Source organism: Rousettus aegyptiacus, unplaced genomic scaffold, assembly GCF_014176215.1.
Source record: "Rousettus aegyptiacus isolate mRouAeg1 unplaced genomic scaffold, mRouAeg1.p scaffold_m13_p_9, whole genome shotgun sequence".
Taxonomy (NCBI): Eukaryota; Metazoa; Chordata; class Mammalia; order Chiroptera; family Pteropodidae; genus Rousettus; species Rousettus aegyptiacus.
Genome location: NW_023416312.1, coordinates 63,269,351 through 63,285,147, shown reverse-complemented (window position 1 = coordinate 63,285,147; position 15,797 = coordinate 63,269,351). Strand labels below are relative to the sequence as shown.

Below are 15,797 nucleotides of genomic sequence, written 5' to 3'. Positions count from 1 at the left end.
ATGGACCTTTGTAGGCCATGAATTAGGAAGCGGCTGGTGAAATCTCCCCAGTTGTCCCTGAGTTTAGGAAATTAAACCCAGAGTGCAGTTCCCTTGGACTAAACTTTTCTCTAGCAGTGGGACCTGATGGATTATGGTTCTTTTCCACCTCAGATTTTCACAGATCTGAATGAAGGTCAAAGAGTGATGACCACCCCTTTCCTCTCCAGCTTCTGAAGTTTGCTTTCCCCCTGGCTTGTGAATGGAATCTGATGAGTAGAAACCTATTTAAGGTCTTCAAAGTATTCAGATTAAGGGGAAGAATATTGAGAAGTTTTGTCCCGGGAAAGACTGTACCCTCACTAATGTAGATTCAGAACTGTAGTAGAAAATATACTTTGTCATCTACCTCCATTCCCCAAAGACACATTTTTGTGTGACTTTGACACTACCCTTTAGGTTGCCAATATGCTTAAGGTATAGATAACCATTTGTTGAAGACCTGCTATCTGCCATGACCTCACTAAAAGATATCTCCATTTCACAGACGAGGAAACGAAAATGTAAAACATTTAAGTAGCTATCCCAAGGCCACACAGCTAGAGAATGCAGAGGCAAAACTAAACCCTTGTCAGACTCCAAAGGCTAGGCTCCTTTCCCACTACACCATACTGCCTATCTTGGAAACAATAGTCTCAGCTTCTTTTAAGAAAATGCCAAAGCCAGCCCATACAAATAGGAACTTCCAAGCAAGAAAGTTCCACAATCCCAAACAATGTTTAACTGTCCTTGTGATCGGGAAATTGTTCACTTAGGTAATGAATATCCCTCCAAACAATGTGGAAATTCATTTCCTCTTGACTGAGTTTTTCATTCAGGGCTGTAACTTGGCAGCTTTCCTGATATCAAAACAGCCATCAAGACCCTCTTACAGTCCAGGAGGTCTTGGACTTGTTGGCCTCTGCCTGTGAGTGTTTTCACTGGCTCCTTTGCACCACCACCCCCACCCCCACATTTCCACCCCCACCCCAGAGAGTGCTGAGTTAGGCAAGTCTCTTGGAGAGTAAAAAAGTGACACTTGAGAACATATTGGTTTATTATTATACTCAGAGGAGTAAAATTAACCACACAAGCTGCCTCTGGAATTGCCAAGGGCACCACCACCTTTTTCATCTTGTCTGCCTTTTTCTTGGTTTCTACTTCATCTCCATTTCTGAAACTGTTAAATCATTTAGTTGAAGGGTGTATGTGTTACTCAGTACTCTGCTCTCCCAAATTCCAGTGTCCATTATCTGAATTAGTGTTCTATTTTTAAAACTCTTCGGACTCTTCTCATTCTGCTTCTTTTTAGGGCTAAACTGAGAAACTAGTGCAAATTCTGGTGTTCATGGCTAATCTTTAGCTGAATGCATTTCTCTTCCCATAAAATACATTTGCTTTTTAATCAAGACATTCAGTGCCTTTAACACAAGGGAGTAAGGTCCTCACAATATCATCAGATATCCATTGTGGGGGTTATTAATCCACCTTCTTGCATCCCGTTGGGCAATTCTAGAGATAAATTCAAGTGAAAGGCTGTAAGGAGTGTCTTCTCTGTACTTTTGGTGTGACTGGCATTTCTTCTGAGAACCCACAGAGAACTTTATCAAATATCACAGACTCTGAAAGTACTATTGAAGTAAAGGAGCTACCACTGAAATGCCGGGTTGTCTGCCACAGTACTCATACTCATTTGACATTTCATTTTACATCCCATTATACTTTCTAATATCTGGTTGAAGGCATGTGAGTTTTATCAATGTTATCTCCACAAGGCCATGTTTATAAATAGAAAGTTCTACGAAGCCCTCCTAGGAAGTGCCTTGTGAAGTGGTGAGGGTGCCATCCTGGAGGAAGGGGACTTCATGGATGACAGAAGAGCAGGATCTGATGATTTGCCCTTGTATGTTGACTTTCCGCTTTGTCAAGCCCCAAGACACTCCTGCTTGTCTTGTGGAGAAATGAGGCCCAGAGCATGGAATTGTAGGCAAGAGTTAACTAGGGATTCCTAAGCTCCAATTCCCAGGGAAGAGGTCGGTTGTGTGAGGCAGAGGGGGTGGTCAAATTACAGCTTCTGTATTGCTGTACCTGATAGCAGCCTGTTAATATTTTATCAGTGATCACATCGCAGCACATATTGAGCCACCACTTTGGGCAAAAGAGAGAGATAACCTGCTGGACTTCCTGTTTGACGCTTTCCCCCCACCCTCCACCCTGTTGAGATAACAAAATTTGTCATCAAAGCTAGGAGCCGCCTGGGCAGGGAGACCAGGTTGGGTGAAGGCCAGGCTTTGGCCAGCTGAGGAGGAGCACAGGCACTTCCCAGCCTGGGGCCTCTCTGTGCCAGAGTGGGCAGCTGAAGGCATGAAAGAGTCCCCTGCTCATGGGCCCAGGGTTGAGTGGGAGGGAACAGTTGACCCTGCAAGGCCTCATTTGCCTTCATTTAGCACTGTGCCCCATCTCCTACATCTGTGTTCCTCCTCTGGTCCAGAGCCAAAAGGCCTCAGGTTACTTAGATAGACACTGTCTCTGCTGCCCCCAGTAATTTCTGAAGACCTGCCCAAGAGAAGGAGACGAGGGAGAAGAGGTTGAGCCCCAGGGTCACTCTGAAAAAGTCATTTAGGGGTTCTGTGAGGCAAGCTCTCAGATATTCTGGGTTAGCTGAGTAGTGTCTCCCTTTTGCCTCCTTAGTGCTGCTCTCCACCCTATTTCTCTATTTCCCACAGTCCTTCAACTAGAAGAAGCAGTTTCTTTTGATCATCCTTTCCCCTAGAAGCTCAAGTAGTGTCAGAGTCTCATTTCATAAGGATTGGGATTTGATTGGACTTTCATACCTTTTTAAACTAGCCCCTGACACCTATATCTTATGGCACTTCCCCCCTCTTGCAGGACAGACTATATTGTGCCTTGGACCACACTTTGGTGTACATATCTTATCTTTCCTGGATCAGCTGTCAGCTCCTACAAGACACAGACTGCCCTTGCTCACCCTTGTAGTCCTCAAAGCCTTTAGCACATTGCCTGACATATACTAAGAGTGCACTTAGTATGGGCTGGCTGGCTACAGAGATGGTTTAATGGCTGTTTAACTGGCTGGATGAAGGTCTCTCAGAAAGTTGGAGCTTGCCTCTCCACCAAGAAGGCAGTTTCAGTCTCCACTTCCCCCATTAATGATCACATAGCAGTGGGTCACTAGGGCCCCAAGCGGGAGAAAAAATGAGTAACCTTATTATCAGAGGAAAGAGGGAGGGCAGAGATATCTCTCCTTGTGCAAGGGTCACAGCTATGAGGCTGCAGCATAAATGAAATGGCCTTTACTATCCCTTTGGTCTGTGGCTAATCTAAATTACTTTATGGTGGAAGGCAATGGGGTTAGCTGAAAACTGTTCAACATGGACCCAGACTCAAGGAGATTTCTAGGAAATTATTTAGATCAAGGCTTTTATTGCTCAGTGAGCCAAAGGGAAAACCAGTCAAAGGCTTTTCTGCTCCATCAGTTGCTCATTGTCAGATCTGCCCTGGTATTTCTAGTTGTGGATGAACTTCTAACTCTTTGCATAGAATCTTCCCAGATTGAAAGGAAGGAGGACCTCCCAGGCAAGCCTTATCTTAAGAGAAAGGGAGCTCTGTGCCCTATTTCCCTCAAAGGCCCTTATATTCCAGTAGCAGATGGGGACAGGAGGGCCGCAGCAATGTGAAGAGCAACAGACACTTTTACACCTTCTAAGCAGAATCTCAGACCCATGTTGCTGTGGGAAGGGTTTCCAAACTTATGTTTAGACTCTGACACTCTGTGACTTCAGGGAATTTATCTCTCTAGGCCTCCACTTTGTTTTGTGGAAAAGACGTGTTCCATTGCTGTATTTGGAACATGCAATGAAATCGGTGGGTCTGAAAGTGCTTTGGTAGCCAGGTGGTAGGTCATCAGATCCCTAACCAGACTGCTGCTCACTCAACATAGCAGATTCAGCAAGGCAAACTCATTTTTAACCTCCAGTGGCCCCCAGTCAAGGGCACTTGCATTTATGGTGCCAGACCAGAGACATGACCTTTTATTAAACTCCTGTTCAGGAAGCCCTCTCTCTCCACCCTCATTCTTACTCACTGCCATTTTTTTCTAAATGGGCTTGGATGTTGGGGTCCCAGTCTCTGCATCAAATAAGGCTTACTTCAGGAATACAGAGGTAGTAGTACCTGTTACAACAGGCTTCTGTGTGCCAAGGACTACTAGGTCCAGGAGGTGGGTAAGCTGAATCTTGTAGGACCCCATTAATGTCAGTGTTGCCATAGTTAACATTGTTATGAATTAGGCTTTGTTGATTCCAAATGAGGTTAGAACAGGGCCAAATCATTGGCCTCCAAAACTCCCACACCTCCAGAGTTAGGGGAATTGGAACTGAGGTGTTGTGACTTATTCAAATGTAAGCTTTGCATCTCCCCAGATGGGACAGTTAATAGGGCCTAAGCTGGCCAGCTTCAGCACAGCAGAAGGGGCAGTTCTAGATGGTATACTCAGTGAATTGGTCCTGCTCTCCCAGATTCCCCTTACAGAAGATCAAGAGAGACTGTATATCCCCAATGTTACCTTGCGGGCCATAAAATGTTTCTCTTAGGCAGTTGAAGGACCTCTAGCAGGCTCTTCCTACTGGCTGTGAATATTGTTGGATCAGCAAAGTCCTATTTTGGGAGTCAGGAGACTGGAGCATTAACATCAACTGTGTGGTCTTGGGAAAGTCTCTTTACTTATGTGGGCCTTAGTTTCCTCATCTGCCAAAAGGGGGATTATCAGATCTATTTCGCTTTCTTCACAATAATGAATCAGAGAATGAAAGGAATAAACACATAGCAAACACATAGCTAACTTAAATGAAACAATTTTGTTGTAAAAAAGGAGGAGCCCTGGGCAAGATAAAAAAGTTAGTTTTCCTGGAGGGAGCAGGGATATCTTACTTTCATATCTTCAGAAAAGTCTAGAATTTTCTATCCACCTAGTGGGAAAAAAGGCTAGTTTCCATCATACCCTCCCTTTAGCTGAGTTCTCTATCACACATGCCTTGTCTGAGCCCTTTTGAATGAATAAAACAGTTTTTCAATCAACAAGTGTTTATTGATCATCTATGTGTGCCCAGCACTCTTACAAATAGTTTTTATCTATAAGTCTGAAGGATGCATAGAGGTCTAAGATATGGCCCCTACCCTCCAAAGGTTTCCAGTGCATTGTGAAATCAGATATACACGCATCAAAATTATGAATGATAAGCATTAAGGAAGTGATTTGTACATTGAGGGAAGGGTAGGAGAGGGATGGAGTGGTTAGAAGAGGCTCAGTGAAGGAGGTGGTGCTGAGCAAGTTCTTCAAGCATGAGGAAGACTTGGCAAAGGGGAGAGGGCCTTCCAGCCTGGGAGAAAAGCTTAAACATAGGCAAGAAAGTGGAAATGTGCAAGGCATGTTAGAGACAATGAATGGACCCTTTCCGCTGGCACTGAGGTTTGGGAGGGTATACTGGAGTTTGTCAGAACTGGTCATTCTAAGGCTGGTGAGGAAAATACCTTTCGTTTGTTTATGACTCCCACCCCAGGGGAGTATTTTCAGACCTTGGAGCTGGAACTGTATACTTAAGGAGCATTCTCTACTCTCCTACCTCATCTGAAACCCCAGGCAGCAGCTCAGCTATGACTCAGATCAAGACCATAGAACTTTGGGCCTGATTATTCTATCCTGAAACCCTTAGATGCCTTCTAGCAACTCTGGAATGTCTGGTGAAGGATGGTGGAGGGAATATGAAGGGTGACAGGAGGCCCACCTGGTGTTACAGTCTTTCAGTGTCTCTTTCCTGCTCTGTGGGTGGCCCCCCAGGGCCAGATCTCAGCCTTTGGGCTGATTTTCTATTATGCCTGAAAATTCTCTGGCGGGGATGGGGGAAGCGGGGAATGCCTCTCTCTGGCCGAATAAAAACACCTGCCAGAGCCACCACACATGTCCACTCAGCTTCTTAAATACAAAAGTTCTTATTTTCTCTTGTGCAGCATCAAGGAGTGGTATCATTTGCAGTCCTCCACAGCTTCCATACTGTCATCCTCCAGCCAAGGGCCTTCTCTAGAAAAACTAGTTTCTCATTCTTAAGGAAACAATTGTGGAGGGCCTTTGGCCTTGGTGTTTAGCAGGAAGCCAGGTCAGGTACCCCAGAGGGAGGCAGGAGCTTCAATGAAAGTTAGGGCTGCAGCTTCTGAGGCAGTTCTTCAGCAAAGTCAGTCTGCTGCTGCCTGGAGCTTTCTGCCATACCTTCTTTTCTTGTGCTTTCCTCTAGCTGTGGGCTAGATATTCAACCCACAAGCATGAAAGAATTCTGGGAAATACCCTGAGCAGTGCTTCTGATGTTTTTAAGTCCTCAGCTACCTTGCCTTCCTCTCATCATGTATCCAGTTGCTTTCTGTTCACTCGATACAGTGGAATGGCTCTCTTTCAGTTCATGCACAAACCAGTCTGGACACCGTGGAATCATAACAAGAGTGGGACGGAAGCTCCAGGGCCCATTACTAGCCAATCCGGTTCTTTGGAGGGAGGCTTGAGAAGGAGGTTAGATCTACTCCTTCTTCCCCAATCATCCAGTAATGAACTACAAGCCAACCTCAGTCAGAGGGAGGGTCTTTGATCATAGAAAGGGTCAGTCAGTGAGATGTGATTAGTGGGTTTACGGATGGAATCCCAGGTAAATCAAAGGGCAGAGGGAAGCCTGGATGGTCTTGCCTAGAGTAGAGGGTCGGTTTGGAGTTGAGGGTTGGGAGACTCAGGGTGTGGGGTGGGGGACCAAGGTAAAGGAAACAGAAAGGCTGGCTTGGCAAGCATCTTGACAAGTCAACCTGGATGCTGTCACACCAGCTCCCATTTCTGCCTTCTCTTGATCCAGTGGCCAAAGTCAGTCTATCCTCGGCAGCACCTTCTTACATGATTCAGTGGCAATGTCCCTCACCTGTTGGCCCTGGCATGGGGGTTGTCCACTGGTTTTCACAGACCCAGCCACCCCCTCCAACTCGGGCCCCTGGTTCTTCACACATACCCTGTCAGGCTGTAGGAGTTAAACTCATTCTTGACTTTAGGTGGTTGACCAGGCCTTGGAGAGCTCCTAGTGGCAAGAGGTTGAGCCTGGTAGGCATCGTAGTAGTTGGAGCGATTTCCCTGGGGTGAGCAGGAAAAACAGAGGATGATTCCAGCTACTAGGGAGAACAAGGAGGAAATGATGCCCAAGTAAAGAGCCTCTCCAATCTCAAATTTCATGCTGTCAGGTACCAGTGGGGAATAGAAGTCTTGCAGGATCCCATGAAGATTCCAGGCAACAGGGATGAAGCCTAGGATGCCCCCAAGGATGAAGAAGACTCCGCCCACGACTGCCACTCTGTCCTTGGCTCGGGAGTCCTGGCAGAAAACCGTGCATCTCATGCCCACCACAGAGATAATGCATGCCAAAGAAGAGATTGCACTAGATGTCACCATCATGGCCTGAGCAGCCTGGATGTCAGCGGGCAGGCCTAGGAGGGTGCTGTAGATGTCACACTGGGTGATGCCTGTGCTGTGTGTGGCACACTCCATCCAGAGTCCTTTGGAGAAGCCGACTGCTGTCACAATGCTGGCACCAACATAAGAACTCGTTCGCCAGCTAGGGAGCAACATAGCAACCAGGGTGCCCAACAACCCTAGAAGGCCCAGAATGTAGCCTATAAGTTGGAGGCCGAGAGAGGCCATGGCAGACCTCTCAATAAAAGTGTCTTCAGAGCCTGCTCTCTTGTCTGTTGGCTGCAGCTCTTGCTCCTTGGATCCCAGCCTCTATTCCTTCATTTCAGAGTGTCTCTGCTAGGCTGACTTCTCTCCTCCTTACAAGTGTCTGTGGGTGTCCACAAGCAGGCTCAAGAAGGCATCTAGAAGACCTAAAAAAATCCATAAACTGGATTAAATATTGACCAGAAGCTTATGAGCAACCAGAAAATGCTGGATGCCTTTTGACCTTTGTTATCTTTAGAAATAACACATGAGAAAGGGGAAAAAAAACTTTGGAAGTAGAGCCAAAATGTCATCAGCTCCTGCGTAGGCACATGCCTTAGGCTGGCAGCCAGACAAAACCAAGGGCCAGACAGGTGGCTGCTTTCCGAGAAGGTGGTGATGGCAATGGCAGTTGTGTTAACTCCAGGTCAGGCTGTTGGCTGGCATAGTTCTGTCTCCAAGGCCTGCTGTTTGACACATTTCTCAGCAACAGTGTCACAGGACTCCTCAATTGCAGACTGAGGCCAAATTCCAGGAGACTGGATCAGGCCCTAGGATATAGCCTTGGACTCCAGGTAATTAAGGCCTCTTGGATCTTCAAGGGCCCAGAAAGCAGTGAATTAGCCCTGAATCATCCTATCCATGGTGAAAATTTACTCCAGGGCAGTTTGGGGCAGGCAACAAATTCTTCTGTCTGCACTCTGAGAGTTCAAGTCTTCTTGGACCTGTCCCATCCCCCTCCACGGGCTAGCCTAAGTCCTCCTGCATGTATAACACACCCAGACATTTCCCATCTGCTCTCCTAATAATGCCCCCACCAGCCCTAGGCCTCTCAGATGATGCTGGAAGACTCTGGAGCAGAGGTTGTTTCAGGGCTTGGAGGGAGCCCTGAGGTTCCTGGGGCTCTCTTTTAGGGTGGACAGAGGAAAGGGAAGCTGTTCTAAAATAGAGGGCTTTGTAAGAGGCAAGCATCTAAGCTAATCCTTTGGAATCTCAGAGCTGTCCAGGATTTTGCAGTGTTAAAGGAGCCTCTTCTCTTGCCTCTTCTCAAAACACTAAGGGTTAAAGGCACATTCTTCTCCCCATCCTCTACAGAACCCTCCAGCCCACTACAAGTTGGAGGGTCATCACTACTTTCAACCCACCACAATCTGGCTATTCCGTTTTAGCCTTCTTCAAAATTTCTCTTTCCCTACCCATCTCTTAAAGGTGAGTATTCCTCAGGATTCCACCATTTTCTCAATGAACACTCTTTTCCTGAACACACTTATCCACACCAATGACTTAATCTCACACCTATTCACTGGCATTCCCAAATTTATATTTCTAGTATAGGTCACTGTCTCACAAATTCTAGCACTTGATTCTGTGTCAAATCCATGATACCCTTCTCTCCATCCCCACTGCTATGTCCCCAGTTCAGGGTTTCATCATCCTAAGGTGTCTGGACGTGTTATACATGCAGGAGGCCTTACGCTAGTCTTCCGGACTATATTAGTGAGTTCCTAACTGGTATTACATCCAATCTTGCCTCCTCGAATTCATTCTCCATACTGTTGCTAAGGCGATCTTTCAACACTTTAATCTGATCAAGTCACTACTCTACATAAAACATTCCAATGGCTCCCCACCAGCTAAAGGATAAAGTCCAAACTTGCTTGTACTCTATGACCCCTCAAGCTTCATCTCTTGCTATTGCCCTCCTCATGCTCTGTGCTCTTGCTAAACTAAATTACTTTCAGTTCCTCAATCAGATCATGTTGTCTTTTGCTTACAAACCTGAGTACAGGCTGTACCTTCTATGCAGAATGCCTGGCATTCTTCTCCTTCTGTTTAGTGCCTTCTCATCCATTAGGACTGAGCTCAGATGTCTCTTACTTTAGCCTGTATCAAGTGCCTTTTATGTTCTTACAGTGTTTTGTGTTTATTTATCATACTAGTAATAAGAAGAATAGTAATACTTATGTAGTGTTTCTTATGTGACTATTATAAGCAGTTCACATGTTAACACATTTATTATCACAGTAACACTTTGTGGTACTGAAATCTTTATTGTACAGATGATGAAATTGTTTAAATTTCCTGTTTAAATTCTTATTCTTCTCCACTAGTCTGTGAGCTACTTGAAGCCAAGAACTGTATTTTATTAATTTCTGTCTCTCAAGTGCCTTACACAATACATTACCCAGAGCTAGTGTTCAAAAATGTCTTCTTAATGAAAAACTAAAAGTGGTAAAGAGGTTTGAGGGACTATAAGATACGGACTTTTTAATGAGTCAATGTTGGGAAAGAAAATTGAGAGAAGGTATCAGAGGAAGAAGGAGGGGGGTGGAGAGAGAAAGACAGAGAGACAGAGAGAGACAGAGACAGAGAGACAGAGACAGACAGAGACAGAGACAGAGAGAGAGGGAGACAGAGAGGAAAAGAGAGAAACAGAGTTTCAGCATTTTATATGTGTATATATTTGTTGATTATCTGGTCTCTTTAACCTAATTCTAAACAATTTGAGAGAAGAAACCATATATTAAACTTCTGTTGTGACTGCAGCATTGGACAGGCTCATGGTTGATAGTCGCTAGTATCCATCAGTGATGGACATGACAATGCAAACGTTGATGAAAAGCAGTGCAGAACAGGGAACAATAAACATTTGGTAGAAGGTGGAGAGGGAAATGTAGTTTGAATTTCATCTCTGTCACTTACCAGTGATGCTGTGCAAGTCCCTTCCAGGCATTACTTTTCTTATTGCTAAATGGGGCATAGTTCTACCTATCCTGATCCTGACTGTGCATATCAGTGGGGCCTTCAGGGCTACTTGGAAGTCCTTATACTTCTCCCTGGTGAGCATCTCCAGGTGACTACTTCAAATTCTTATTACTCTTTTTGAGCCACCCTCCTCCCTATTGACAACATTTTCTTTGAAGCCAAGATTCTTAAACAAGCCATTTAATATTGATGTCTTTACTCTCTTCCCACTCCCACTCACTCACTGTTCAACCCTCTGAAGTCTTGCTTCTGCCATTAGCCCTCTACTGAAAATATTTTCACTAAGATTATCAATAATTTCCTTGTCCAAAAATCAGATGGCCATATCTGTGTCATCTCACCTTGTCCCTCTCCTTCGCATAACTGTCCTCTTTGTTTTCTGTAACACCGCTACCAGTCTTCCCTGCCCCTCAAAATGTTTCTCGTAGATGTCCTTTGTAAGTCTTCTTCTGCCCACTCTATAAATCTGACTATTCCATCCAGGATTTCATCTAGACTTCTATCTAGACTTCTTATTCTTCACGTTATCTGTGGGTGATCTCATCCACTCTGTCTCTATGGCAATAACTCCTGAATCCATACCTCTGGCACAGATCTCTCTCCTGAACTACAGATTTGTACATTCAACTGCATTTGGAATGGCCCCTCTGAATGTTTTAATGGCACCTCAAACTCAACATTTGCAAACCTGAAATCATTTGCCCTCTTCTCTCTCCACAACCAAAACTATTCCTCACATAGTGTTTCCTATTTCAGTGAGACCATCACTCATCCAGCAACCCAAGACAGTCATCCTTTATTCATCACCTTTTCTTGACATATAGTCAATTCTGAAGTCCTATCAGATCTACAGTCAAAATACATCCTGATTAAATCAACTTTTTTCCATCCCCATTGTTTAAACTTTAGTTCAAATGATGCAACTATTATCTCTTGTCCGTGTGGAAATCTCATGGACACCTCAAATTGGTCTCTCTACTCCACTTTTCCTCCACCTCTGCAATCTCCTATCCACCTAGTAGTCAAGGATCTTTCTAAAATGGAAATTAAGTAATAGGTGCTTTAAAAAACTTCAGGACTTCTTAATTGCTTTCAGTACGAAGTTGAAACTCTCTAGCCCAGGGACCCAGGAGAATTCTCAATTGTATGATTCCTACTTTCCTTCCCAGCCTCCTCCAACCTCATAACCTCATGTGTGCTTGTGCACACAGGATCCAACTATACCTGAACACATGCACTTCTCTGAATTTGTCTCTTTTTCTGTTTCTAAGCCATTAAGCATGCTGTTCTGCCATCCACTATTTGCCTGACTAATTGCTAGCCATACTTCAGGACTCATCTTCTCCTTGAAATCTTCTTTGGACACCTCTTCGCACCCAGGCTGGATTAAAAACTTTCCCTTTCTACTTCCTTTCTATATCTGGGCTTTCAGTGAGAGTTAGTGAGCTATCTTGAGGTTTTTGGAGAGAAGACCTCTTGCTTCCCTGAAGAACAGATCCTGCTTAAAGCCTTCTTGGGATAGTGGCAGAAGAGCCCAACTTGAGTTTCTCATGGGAGTCAACAATGTCTCCAAGAAGATAGTCTCTCCTCAGAGCCACTTCTTACTCAGTAGGAGTAAGTAGGAAACTAATTTGGAGTAGGGGGAAGCTAGAATTAAAAAAAAAATGTCATTCATTGAGTTTTATAACTCTAAAGAGTCTGACTTGGCATAGCTGGGCAGGAAGAAGAACAAGTTATTGGAGCTTATTCAATTGAGAAAAATGGCCCAATGGCGGTCAGCTTTCAGCCAGGGTCAGGAAAGTAAGGGTCGACAAAATAGCAAGTAGTTGGTTGGTAAGCCAGGCTAGATTCTGTTTTTGGTTTTGTGATGAGTAGTAGAGGGTTTAGAGAAAGAGTCTCAACCTCAGAATCGAACAACCTTGGAAATTTCTATTCATGTGCGCTGGGTTTAACATTTTCTTATCAAATGAAAGATGCTAAGGCTAATCATTTTCAAGATAGGAAGTATGGTGTAGTGGGAAAGGAGCCTAGGCTTTGGAATCAGACAAGGGTTAATGTTACCTCTGCATTCTCTAGCTGTGTGGCCTTGGGAGAGTCACTTAAATTCCTTACACTTTAGTTTCTTCATCTAAAACGGGGATGATCCCTGCCTCTTAGTGTGGTCATGACACATAGTAGGTCCTCAACAAATGGTTAACTGTATTCTAAGCATATTGATGACCTAAAGGGTAGTGTCAAACTCACACCGAAATGTGCGTCTCGGTTCTACCTGGAACCTGTTGAGGAAGTTTCCTAACTTCTCCAGTCCCTAGTTTGCTCATCTTTAAGATTTTGAGCCTCAAATAAGGTAATGGGGACAGGAAGCCACTCTGACAAATGTAGAAGACCAAATAGCTGTAATTAGAAGTAGGCAACTCTACAAGAAACTCTTCTCTTTGAGGGACCCTCCTAAAAGTCAAGTCCTGGCTGCTTTGGAGGAACAGAGAACTGTAGGCCTTGCCAGCTGAACTTGTCTTCTGGGCATGGGTCCAACACACTCCATGGCCCAAGGACTGGGCAAGAAGGCTTCATTTAGGATCCTTACCTAATCTTCCTTACAGGAGGGATTGGAACTGCAGGAGAGGATTAGAGGGGTCAACCCTGACAGCAGCTTATGAATTAACCCCTTCTTGCCCTGCTAGTCTCCCCACTTCCATTTCTTGCTCTAAGAGTCTTGTATATGGTACCCTATTTGTGGAAGCACTTTCATAACACTGAGTGGGACAAGACAGGTGGAGTTCTCACACATAAGAAAGTACCTCATGTGGCATCTTGGGGGTGATGGAGTCCACCACAGCCCTGTTCTGTTTGTCAGCCTCATTTCTCCATTCCTTGGTCTCACAGCTCCTCACAGGAATCTGAGACACTTGCTCTCCTCTCCACCTCACCCCCAGTTGCCAAGAGCTCTAGAAAGTGACAAAGCCATCCCTTTGAAGCCCTACTTTCTGGAAAGTTTGTCCTTAGAGCAGTTCAATTTTCCTTCTGCGCTAATTGATTGATGACAGCTCAGGGAACTACAACTGAATTAAGAGATTTTCTAATTGCTTTAAAAAGAAGTTTATTTTTTTCCTTATCATCAAAGTAAAGCACTGTCATTTTAGAAATCTAGAAAATGCAGAAAGGCAGAATTTAGAAAACAGACATTACCTACAATCTCCTCAACTAAAATGCTGTTAAAGTTTTGTTCCATGTCTGTTTCAAAGAAGACACTTGAAGAGAATAATGTCTCAGTCCAAAGAATGAATTTCTTTTGTTTTATTGATATGTAATTGACATATAACATTGTATCAGTTTTAGGTGTGCAAAATAATGATTAAATATATGTATGTATCGTGAGTGATCACCACAATAAGCTTAGTTAATGCCCATCACCACATAGTTACAAATTTTTAATTTTCCTTATGATGAGAACTTTTAAGATCTACTATCTTGGCAACTTTCAAATATGCAATTACAGTGTTGTTAACTATAGTCACTATACCATACATTACATTCCCAGGACGTATTTTATAACTAGAAGTTTGTACCTTTTGTGCCCCTTCACCCATTTCATCCACCCACACCCACCCTATCCCTGCTACTGGCACCTATCAATCCGTTCTCTGTATCTGTGAGCTCTGATTTGTCTTAGATTCCACATTTAAACATGAATATACAGTGTTTGTAGTTCTCTGACTTATTTCACTTGGCGTAATGCCCTCAAGGTCCATCCATGTTGTCCCAAATGGCAGGATTTCCTTCAAAGAAGGGATTCTAATGACAGACTTGCAGACCAGTGGGGAAGAGTTATTTAAGGGCTTGAAGGAGAGACTTTATGACTTCACTCAAAAATCTACCTTCTGAGTCCTTGAGCCTTCATGCTAAGGAAGGCACTGGAACTGTCTGTGAGGGAGCACCCCTTTCAATCTTCCTTAGCCCTTGTAGTTAGACAGAGGAGTAAACTGTAGCTTCTTTCCTACCATCTCATTTCTTTTGCCCTCAAAATCTCCATTCAGAAATTATTATCTGATTTGGAGAGTGCTTTCTCTGGCCCTGTAGTTTCAAAGGCTGGAAACTTTGTGGTAGCCTTGAGGAAACAAATACTACCAACCCGCCTGAATTTTCTCTCCCATGACCTTCCCTCAGAAACCCAAGGTGGCCCAGCCTGGCTGCATCATGGACCAAATTGACAGCAACTAGGAAGCAAGAACCCACGTAAGTGATTTTAAAAGACAGCAAATAAATTAGAATTGAGACACTTACGAAGTTCTTTTGCAGGGTCTTGGAAGAGAAGTGTGGCCCTGGAGAGGATCCTGAAGGGATCCTGAAGGAAGGGAGAAAGGTGCAAGGGGCCCCAGGCTGAGGTGATAAAGGATTTCTAATTGTTAGCAGCAGCTCTGCAAATCCATCTGGAAATCTCAGTGTTGGGTCAGAGACTTATTACAGATCAGAATTAAACCCCTGGAGGCTGTGGAAGATTGAGGTACTTAAAAAAAGTTTGGTGAGTTTTGTGTTTTTCCTGTCAAAAACTCCCGCTGGGCTTTTGTGTGGTGACCTCTATGAGCTCAAGAGAGGACTTGGGGGGAGAGTAGTATGGCCCAAAGAGGAATTTGGAATATTTAAGCTTTGGGCGTAGGGAGAGGAGGGGGTTCTCTTATGCCCATTAGGTGTTCCTGGCTAGCAGCCTTATAGCTCAGCAGGAAGTAAGCCTCAAAAACACAACGAGTAAGCTAGTGCTTTAGCAGTCCTGTACTATCTAAAGCCCCGCAGACCGTTCCACCTAGATTTGTTTTTCATCAGCAAGCCCCCAAACCTACCCTACTGCTAAGGTTTATCTCAAGGTACAAGGGCAAACATGTGTATTGTAGGTTCAGATTTTGTTGGGTTCAAAGAGCAAGTCCTTACAAGGTAGAGTTGAGGCATTCATTATAACCATGGGCCTCCTCTTTATACCACACACAGGAGTACCATACTCTGAGTTGTTTCAGTCTCCTGTAAGGTCTGTGGTGTGGATTGCAGAGATTGGGTTTCTTCTCCAAATGGGGAAAAAAAAGCTATCCTGTTTTTTCTAATTTTTAAAAAATACTAGAGGCTATTGCAAAGGATTCAGAAAATGAAGTATGAAGAAAGCAGAGGCTTTGATAACACCACCAACAAAAGGTGTACTGTTAATCATTGTTAACATTTCGATGTGCTGTAAAATCACATTATACCTTGCAATTCTGTAACCTTTTATCAT

General features: G+C 44.2%; 2 protein-coding genes across 2 annotated transcripts in view; one reads left to right on the top strand and one right to left on the bottom strand.

Moving 5' to 3' along the window:
- Positions 1–14,792, top strand: part of MORC4 (MORC family CW-type zinc finger 4) — a 66,500-nt gene extending 51,708 nt beyond the window's left edge. Inside the window, exon 17 of the mRNA XM_036226715.1 lies at positions 14,705–14,792. Within this exon, the coding sequence (XP_036082608.1) occupies positions 14,705–14,777 (73 nt within the window). The 3' untranslated portion in view covers positions 14,778–14,792. The remainder of the gene's footprint in view (positions 1–14,704) is intronic.
- Positions 1,057–7,936, bottom strand: CLDN2 (claudin 2). The gene has a single exon (XM_016148597.2). The coding sequence runs from the start codon at positions 7,757–7,759 to the stop codon at positions 7,067–7,069; it is 693 nt and encodes a 230-aa protein (XP_016004083.1). The 5' UTR covers positions 7,760–7,936; the 3' UTR covers positions 1,057–7,066.
- Positions 14,793–15,797: the final 1,005 nt, after the last annotated feature.

Bases quoted from the DNA above. Each gene is read 5' to 3' on its own strand.
- CLDN2 (XM_016148597.2), bottom strand. From the start codon at position 7,759: ATGGCCTCTCTCGGCCTCCAACTTATAGGCTACATTCTGGGCCTTCTA.